The sequence below is a fragment of the Gobio gobio genome (genome assembly GCF_949357685.1).
Source record: "Gobio gobio genome assembly, chromosome: 2".
NCBI classification, from domain to species: Eukaryota; Metazoa; Chordata; class Actinopteri; order Cypriniformes; family Gobionidae; genus Gobio; species Gobio gobio.
The window spans coordinates 63,965,897-63,975,965 of NC_137098.1; the positions used below are offsets into that span (position 1 = coordinate 63,965,897).

The window sequence follows — 10,069 nt, forward strand, 5'->3', positions numbered from 1 at the left end:
CTATGAGGGCGAAAAGAATCTTCAAAATGCAGGAGTGGATGAAAGCTGAACTCTGAGCCAATGCGGTTTGGGGGCTGGAGGCGTCAAGGTCGAAGCTGCAGTGACCCGGGTCACCGGCCCGAAAACAGCTCTGCTGTCGTCATTGCATTAGATCCCAAAGGATGCTTGGCCTCACTTCTGACATACAAGAAAACAGCTGCCCTTTTACACTGACCTAGAACCAGTTTTCTGTATGTCGACTTTAACCTCAGCCATTACGAAACAAGCCATAAAATAGTCGGATAAAAAAAAAAAGGACCAGCAAAGGGCAACTTCCACCTTCCTAAGTGATTTGAGAGCTTCCTGATGTGAATGTGTGCTGACCCTTCCTCAACCTCACACTCCAAGTGTAAGATCCCGACTCCCAAATGTGTCCGTAAGGAGGAAGAGTCAGTACAGACTCTGAGTCATTCGGACATTTTATTAGAAATTCTTCACATTTAACGTTTAAACAAAATTTGCATTTTGGTCAACAGACCTATATTACACAACTCTGATTTTATATTTAATAACAATTATACATTTTCTTGGGTGAATCTCACATGTTCACGAGGACTGAAAGTCCAGATCACATTATACCCGATAATATTTTGTTTGATGAAGCCTTAGACTTTTTCTCTTTTTCTGATAAATAAGCACATTTAATAATATGCATATTTGTATGGATCTGGGGCCGTATTACAGAAACTATTAACTTTTGAATCCCATCTTATCTGTTTGGTAACCATGACAATTTCAGTGAGGAACTCATTTAGGACAAAAGCTATTACAGAATGACATTTCTTAAGAGCATAATCTTATCTTAACTAAACGTGTTACAGAAGCATTCAAACTCGACCAAAAAAATCCTAAAAGCGGTCTTAACTTTAGGACAACCCCACTGCTGTCCTAACTTCAAACCTTTTTGAAATCCAATGGTAAAAACCATAGTACATAAAGCCTTTTTCGAGATTGGCATTACATTTCTTGATTATACAAGAAGAAGAGCAACGACGTTTGATGGTGGAGAGACATTTGGAGGACCCAGAGGAGGATGTGCTGTGCTTTGATGATAAAATACTCGTAAATCATTACAGACTCCTACGACACATGATTTTGCGGTTAGTTGACGAATTGTGACCAACATTAGACGCCAACGAGCCGTCACGGAGCATTACAGGTCATTCTCCAAGTCATTAACGCCTTGTTGTTGTTTTTGCCAAAGGCAATTTATAAAACAGGCTTTAACTTTTCAACGGAGCTTATCAAAATGTCAATCTCTGCCGCACCGAAATTAAAAGCACGCCGTTGTTTCTCCATTTTGATTTTAGATTTACCTCAGAAGCAGTTTGCGCGTTGTCGATTGCTTGGTAACAGACCTGACAGTTGATTACCGAACTCGATTAAGATTTCCTAAATACAGATAAAATTAGATTTTGTGAGATAAGAATCCTAAATCAAGTTAAAGTTTGCTTCTGTAAATTAACTTATATCTTAAGTTAAGATCTAATATAGAAAGTTTCTGCAATACGCCCCCTGAACACAAAATGCCATCTTGACTGGAAAAAACATTTGAATATTGTTTGAAGGCATGTAAATTACAAAAACATTTATTTTTAAATAAAATATTACATTTGTTATTATTTCATTAGACTGAAAAAAAACCAATGCTCACTTAATAATCTGAAAAATCGATACATCTACAAATTCTTTATTTTTCCCTTGTAATTTTGGGGGTGAAACGAGACTTTCTGATTCCGAGAATCACCCACCAACATCAGATCCTTATTTGTACATGACAATGTTTACCTTTCAAAAACTCATACAACTGAATTTTATTCGATTTTTGTACAGCACACAAATTAAGCATGGCAAACACTATGGCTCTCATGATTACAGTCTATTTAAAGCAACATTTTACCCAAAAGCTAGCTTTTCTTTCATCGTCACACCACCGGATGATATAAAATGGATTTATAAAGCTCAAATGGAGCAGCAATAAGGACATAAACAGTCCTTCTTAACGTCAGATCATTCAAAAATAACATGATTAAGGTCTAACCTCGAAGCAAATACTTGTAGTGTAAGACTATGTACCGACAGTGAGCAGACGGAAGAATGAACACTGGATTCGAGGTAAAATATTCCTTTAAAATGTGAATCCAGACAAATCAATTCATTCATGAGCGAACACAAACATTGGCTTTTGAAGTGATGCAATTAGAAGAAAATCAGCAGGAGCCTCTAGCGACGCTACAGAAGCCGAAGCCCCTTCCACAATCATCCACATACAGACAAGTCAAAAGATTAAGCCTTTAAAAATCAAAGACTTCTGAAGTCCTTTCATGGCTTTAGACGCCTAAGAAAAAATGAGCTGGCGACTCTGGACATGAATCAACACACAGATAAGTTCATTCGAGGAGTTTGTGCGCGTTTGTTCTGATGTGGTCCTACAGATTCAATCTCATGATCATCATTGCAAACGAATCCCTCCCACAAAAAGATGCTGTCCAATGAAAGGGGCCGGTGGCCTGAACAAACCCTCCCAAACCCCTCCGTCCGATGCTTATTTCAACTGCTTCATCAGTACATCTTCTGTCGGCTTGGCAAAACGGCCTCCTTCAAGAAGGAGAAGATGAGCAGGATGCCCGAGCGCTTGCCCCGCTTGCCTTTAGTGAAGTAGTTTGACACCACATCATCTGAGAAAAACACAGACACAGGAAATGATGAATATAGTGGTTAGACATGAACGCTGTAAATGTCTGTCCAACACATTCAACTAACAGTGGACATTTTTATACTATATTTTAAAAACATGTGGTGATTATAATATCGTAATATACACAGTTTTGTAGAACTGAACACCCCAGGGGAAAGAATGAATACAATTTAATCTTGACTGAAAAACAATGTTTTTAAAATGAACATTTTAATATATTTTCTGAAGACATGCAAATAACAAAAGCTACCATACAAGATGCATATTTTTAATAAAACATTATTATTATTATTTTTATTTAATTAAACTAAAAAACAACGTTAAAAGTAAAACGCATATTTTAATGTTTTTCAAAGGCAAGTAAATTACAATGAAGCAAATTTATTTTTAATAAAATATTTCTTATTTTTATTTAAGTACACAAAAAAAATGTTTTAAGTAAAAAGGACGTTTTGATATTTTTCCAAAGGTACGTAAATTACATAACACATTTATTTTTAATATTTTTTAAATTAATTTTATTTAATTACACTGGAAAAAACATAAAAAAATGCACATTTGAATTTTAGTTTATTTTTAATAAAATACTACATTATTATTTTTATTTAATTACACTGAAAAAATATTTTTGACGGCATGTAAATTACAATGAAGCAAATTATTTTTTTTATAATATTGTATTTTTGTATTTATTATTTTTATTTAATTACGCTGGAAAAAAAACGTTCAAAGTAAAAGGCAAATTTGTATATTTTTTGAAGGCATGTAAATTAATGAAGCAAATTTATTTTTAATAAAATATTTATTATTTTTATTTAATTACACTGAAAAAAAGTTCAAAGTAAAATGCAAATTTTTATATTTTTGAGGGCATTTCAATTACATAAAAGGACATTTATTTTATTTTATTTTTTTAATTAATTTTATTTAATTACACTGAAAAAAAAAACAATCAAAATGCACATTGAATATTTTTCGAAGGCATGTCAATTACATAAAAGCTAATTTATTTTTATTCATTTTTTTTATAAATTTTATTTAACTACACTTAAAAAAAACATTAAAAAATGCATATTTGAATATTTTTTAAGGCATATAAATTACAGTGAAGCTAGTTTATTTTTAATAAAATATGACATTTTTATTATTTTATTTGTTCTTTTTATTTAATTACACTGAAAAAAAGTTCAAAGTAAAATGCAAATTTTTAATATTTTTGAGGGCATTTCAATTACAATAAAGCAAATTTATTTTTAATAAATATTATATTTTTATCATTTAAAAAGTACTATTTACAATTCTACCTACTCACATTATACAGTGGACTATTAAACCGTTATATGCTCTGTTTGATTCAAACAAATGTACGCTCTATATTTAACTGAAAATCTTTTGCTTTGATTCTGAATAAACCTTGCCCACTTTTTTACATTTTTGACACATTTCAGAAATTATTTATCAATCCAATTACTTTAAATGACTGTTGAAAAACAACAATTGAAAATGTATACAGGTTGTTCCTTCTGTCTGCACCGTTCTATCACTCACTCCAGTGACTGGGTTAGTACCTAGGCCTAGTTTAACGTGCCCGTGCGGTCATAAAGACAGATTTGATAAGATCAGCTTGTCTCTCACCTCCCTGCTGCACAGTGGATGGAAGGACATTCTCCCCAGCGGAGAGAGAAACGAAGAATGAGAACGGAATCACCCACAGGCATATTGTGAAGTACGCCAGAACCTGAAAACACACAGACGTACTGTATTCTTCTGAACTTTACACACACCAATCATTTCAAGGTGTCACTCTACAGCAAACTCAAAGTGTGATCAATAGATTTCTTTAAAAGGCCAATGTGGGGAAAAAAAAAATCACATCATTATACATCAGAACATATATAAGATTATATTGTTTCGGTCAGCATACCTCAGAGAAAGGATAGTACTCCTCCGCAAAATACTGGAAGGCCATATAGTGGTTTAACACAACCAGTGCTGGAAAAGAGAGCAAGAATACGTTTGAGAGGAGAACGCTGTAAAATATTATAGGCTGTAAATCCTCTGCATCACGCACCACATGACAGGATAAAGTTTGGTGAGGTCAGCATAATGTATGGAAACGTCTGCAGCAGACCAAAGTAAACCAGGTTTGTGAAGAGACCCACTCCGACCATGAGCGTTGGGAAGCCCTCAAACAGGTAGAGCCCCACCAGCACCGCTGTGGAGAACTGAGAGACGAGACGAGACGAGAGTTAGACGGGCAGGGCTTGACTTTCACTTGTTTTGCTCACCAGCCACTGTGGCTAGTGGCTTTCCAAAGTTACTAGCCACTCTGCATTTTCACTGGCCACAGTTTTAACATTGATATCATGATGGCAAAAGTGTCATATAGATATTTTTAATATCATCTCAGAATTAGGCAGCAGGTTTATCAGCTCTTTCCCCATCAGCATTTTTTGAAAAAGGTTTCACAAAGGTTCATCGCCTCCAGCATTTCTTGTATGAATATCTGAATTGCAATATATCAAAAGAAAGAACAGACCCTCTGCTTTAAAGAAGCTTGTATTCTAGCGTCATGCGTTCCTTTTTTATCAACACTTGAATGTGGGTAAGTTTCATCAAAAAGTTTAAAAAAACATTGAGCAAAAAACGGGAAAATCAAGTTGTCGTCAAAGATCAGATTAAAGGGTTAGTTCACCCAAAAATGAAAATTCTGTCATTAATTACTTCCCCTCATGTCGTTCGACACCCGTCAGACCTCCGTTCATCTTCGGAACAGAAATGAAGATATTTTAGTTGAAATCTGATGCCTCTGAAAGGCCTCCATTGGCACAATGGCACGGTTCACTCTCAAGACCCTTAAAAGGTACTAAAGACGTCGTTACAAAGTCCATCTCACTACAGTGGTTCTAAAATAACTTTGAATCTGCGACAATAGTTTTTGTGCGCAAAAAAACCCTAAATAACGACTTAGTGATGACGATTTCAAAACACGGCCTCATGAAGCTTCGAAGCGTTAAGAATCAGTGAGTCGAATGAGCAGTTTGGATCGCCAAAGTCAGCAGTTTGGCGGTTTGACACGCGATCCGAATCATGAATCGACTCACTGATTCATAACGCTTCGAAGCTTCATGAGGCCGTGTTTTGAAATCGTCATCACTATATAAGTCGTTATTTAGGTTTTTTTTGCGCACAAAAACTATTCTCGTCGCTTCATAAAGTTATTGTAGAACCACTGTAGTGAGATGGACTTTGTAACGACGTCTTTAGTACCAGGATTAAAACTTTGTCGGCTGAAGACCCAAGTTTGGTTTGAAGATGAAAAATGTGAAGATTAAATGTTTTTCCATCATCTCTGAGGCGTTAATATGTAATTTACACAAGTTTAGAAGTCTGTTAAATCCATACAAAAAGACACATTTACCCGGCCATAGACCCTCCCCTGGATGAAATCAGGACAGAAGTGGTTGAAAGTGGACAAAAGAGACGGATTAAAACACCAGCTGTAAACGGGAATGTGTCTCCCTCGTCTACTTGTGATCCGATCCACCAAAACCCATCTTAATGCCATTACGTTACATATGCATAAAGCTAATGTAACGTCATCTCACACAAAAGCATACACCCGTACTATAACAACCGATGCAAACACACCGGAGACTGACAACACCGTCTGAACAATCGGATCAGATTTCCTCTCTCACAAAATGAAAGTGTTGACAAGTCTTAAAAGGTTTGAAACGCAAACAGGATGTGTGTCCTGGTCTCTAGATACGGCTTGAGTTCCTTCGATATAAGTGTATGGACGAATCAATTAATAATGTACGTTTTATATAGTGACATAATACTCACCATAATCATATACTTTATAATGCGACTGGTGGCGACTGTGTACTCCTCTATTAACTCCGCCAGGTAATACAGGCCTGCAGCTGTGGGGACAAAAAACAAACTGAGAAAAACTATCAAAACAAAACACGGCGTTCAGATTTTAAGTGTGTAAAAGTGCAAGAGCGAAACAGTGTTTCACAGCACATATATAGAAACATTTGAAGTGTCACTGGAAGCCTATCTATCTATCTATCTATCTATCTATCTATCTATCTATCTATCTATCTATCTATCTATCTATCTATCTATCTATCTATATGTCTCTTATAAATTCAGTTCTAGAGTAAACACAGGTACAGGTGTAACTGCTGTAGTTCTCAATCAGCATCATGGACACATCTGACTGCTTTTTCTGACTGTCTCCAATCATCATCATGTGGCACACGGCAAGAATTAAATAGTAAAATAAGCCATCATATATATGCAATAGACATTCAAATTCTTCTATACATGAAATGACCTGTAACTAGAACAAGTGTCCTGTCAGAGATGTTACTTTACCCTAACGGATGTCCCATAAATGGGCGGAGCGATTAGTAATCAAAACAATCCTGTATTCTGCAACACTACAATGAGAAATGTAAAAACTATTGCCAACACAATGAGCTCATTGATTCTTTTGTGTTATGACTTTAGTCAAAGAGATAGATATGAGCCATGCTTTGTCTTAGCTCATCTCACTGTTATTCAATCCTACATCGTTATGTTTTTACCATAATGCTACTATGCATGGATAATAAACGGATCTTTTATTGTTAATAAGGCGCGGGAGCTGAGGGATTTCTTTGGTCGCGTCAGCAAAAGGAGGTAACGGCTAACAGCAGCAGCATAAAACTCACCGATAGCGAGAGTAACGAAACATATCTGTACCACCAGCGACAACCAGCTGAGTAAATAAATAAACCACATCTTTTTTAAAAGGGCTGGTCTAATAAATAAGCGACCAGTAAACAGTAAAGGAGCTGTGTGTCTCCGCTGCTAGGCTAACAACTGAAGTGGTCAAAGTTTCTTCGGCAGCTTCCTCAGACGTAGCGAGAAGCCGAAGTGGGAATCTGACCGCGAACAGCGCCGCTCAGGCTGGAGGCGGAACTGCACCTGTGGAGAACCAGGGAGCGGCAAGACATTACTGACTGTCAGAAGTCATCACAACCTGAGAAATTACAGAGCATGGAAATTATGGAGTGATTCTAAAAATATTAATTGGGGAGCTAAACCATTCAGTGCTTGGTAAGTAATAAGCAAGGTTTTAAAAATGATTTAATCTTGATAGACCAGCTCTGCTTAGGATTTTTTTTTTTTCAATTTATGAGGTGCATTTCATATATTAAATAACATTATTGTATTATTTTATAATCAAATAAAATGAAAAAATATTATACTATTTTATATTTGTTTAAAACACTCATTTCAAGCATGTTTAGAGCAAAATAAATTTAAGTTCATGAAAAATAAATTCAGTCGTGTGTGTGTGTGTATAGATAGGCAGGAGAGACGGATGATCAGAAAAAATGGCTTTCCAAAGGCCTCACACAATTTGTATTATTATTATTTTTTTCACCAGCTCTTCGCTTGTTTTTGGTCATGCATATTACATCCACATTTACGCACCTCTTCCTCACACACACGTACACACACCTAAATCAGACACCTTTCAGATTCTGTGGAAAAACATGAATTCTTTATAGTGTTTGTTAGATGGAAAGCTCTCTTGGGTGAGAGGAAACCTTACAGAATGAAATGCCTTTTAAAAGGAAAGAAGCAAAAGTGAGTGAGAGTGGAAAATAATTGTACTCCATTTAAAATGCTTTTATCCAAGAGGAGGAGTGTGAAGGTGTTAGGAGAAAAGCCTGCCCTTTTCATCGCAGGCGTTTCCAGACGGACGGATAAACTAAAGCTAAAGGCTTTGACACAGCCAGCATATACAGTGGGATATATTCTGATACTCACCTAATGTGTGTTTCATGGTTTTAATAAAAAAATAAATAAAATAAAAACAGACATTGTTTATAAGTTAACCTTCTGTTGCTCTTTGCCTAGCAGTCAAAATAATGTATGTTCAATGCTATATTTTAGTTCGATAAATGTTTTTAATATTTTGGGGGTTTTATGGTAATACATTATATTCATGGAATAGTTATAATCCATTTATTACCTGTGAATCTTGAGCATTGACCTGAAAAGGACATAGCTTGTGTTAAAAAAGTTAAAAGTTTAAAAAAGTGAAACAAAAAAAAGTTATAGAAGTTTAAGTGTTTTATTATTAAAAACCTATAATTTTTTTTAAATTGTGTATGAAATAAATATTTTCAAAAGCATGTTTTAATCTAAAACTGTGAGAAAATCAAAGCCAAAAAATTAAAGTTGTGCTCCAAATTTGAGGTTGATATCTCAAAAAATGAGCTTTCAGTAATATTGTTTGTGCGCAGTACCAAACATTTCCACTAGTTGTAATTCGCTTCCCATTAGTTTCCAATGTGTTCATTTTTGGCAGCGAACAGTACAAGAGTGACTATTTTTTTCAGGACCATTTAACCTTTTCAAATCATGTTTATGATTTGTGTGTGTGTGTGTGTGTGTTCACATAGCAAGTGTCAAAACTTTTACAAAGTTTCGTATCATTCCAACGAAGTAATAAATTCTAAATAACCAAAGCAAAAAAATGTTCATCAAAAATAAACGAACAGCACCAGAAGGTTAAAATATCATTAACAAAAATATCATATTTTGCAGCCATGGTAGCTTAAAGTCGGTTGAGGAGGCCGTTTACACAACACTGTTTTGAACTAAAAAAGGTCAACTTTATATTTGGCCATTCATTTACACGACAGCAGCGTTTTGGGAGCCTGAAAAAACAAACAGGTTTCAAAGTGTGTTTTTGAAAACGGTATCGTTATCGTCTCCGTGTAAACTACAAAAACGTGAATTTGTGACGTGTGTTACGTGTTCAGTCTATAGGCCTATGTTTCTTTCTTTAAAAAGTGACATCTCCATCTACTGGCCTGACAGAAGAATGCAACGTTTTAGTCGTTTTTGCAGACCCACGTCTTGACAACGCTGTCATATATACATCGATCAGACATAACATTATGACAGGTGAAGTGAATAACACTGATTATCTCGTCATCAGGGCACCTGTTAGTGGGTGGGATATATTAGGCAGCAAGTGAACATTTTGTCCTCAAAGTTGATGTGTTGGAAGGAGGAAAAATGGGCAAGCGTAAGGATTTAAAGTAAGCGAGTTTGACAAGGGCCAAATTGTGATGCTAGACGACTGGGTCAGAGCATCTCCAAAACTGCAGCTCTTGTGGGGTGTTCCCGGTCTGCAGTGGTCAGTCTCTATCAAAAGTGCTCCAAGGAAGGAACACTGGAGAACCGGAGACAGGGTCATGGGCGGCCGAGGCTCATTGATGCACGTGTGGAGTGAAGGCTGGCCCTTGTGGTCCG

The 10,069-nt window shown here is 35.9% G+C and overlaps 1 protein-coding gene across 1 annotated transcript; it reads right to left on the minus strand.

Moving 5' to 3' along the window:
- Nucleotides 1-443: 443 nt before the first annotated feature.
- Nucleotides 444-7,658, minus strand: tex261 (testis expressed 261). Its single transcript, XM_079844879.1, has 6 exons — nucleotides 7,465-7,658; nucleotides 6,587-6,666; nucleotides 4,809-4,962; nucleotides 4,662-4,729; nucleotides 4,373-4,475; nucleotides 444-2,717 (listed from the first exon to the last, which is right to left on the minus strand). Exons 1-6 carry the CDS (start codon nucleotides 7,532-7,534, stop codon nucleotides 2,602-2,604), a joined length of 591 nt encoding a protein of 196 aa, XP_079701005.1. The 5' UTR covers nucleotides 7,535-7,658; the 3' UTR covers nucleotides 444-2,601.
- Nucleotides 7,659-10,069: the final 2,411 nt, after the last annotated feature.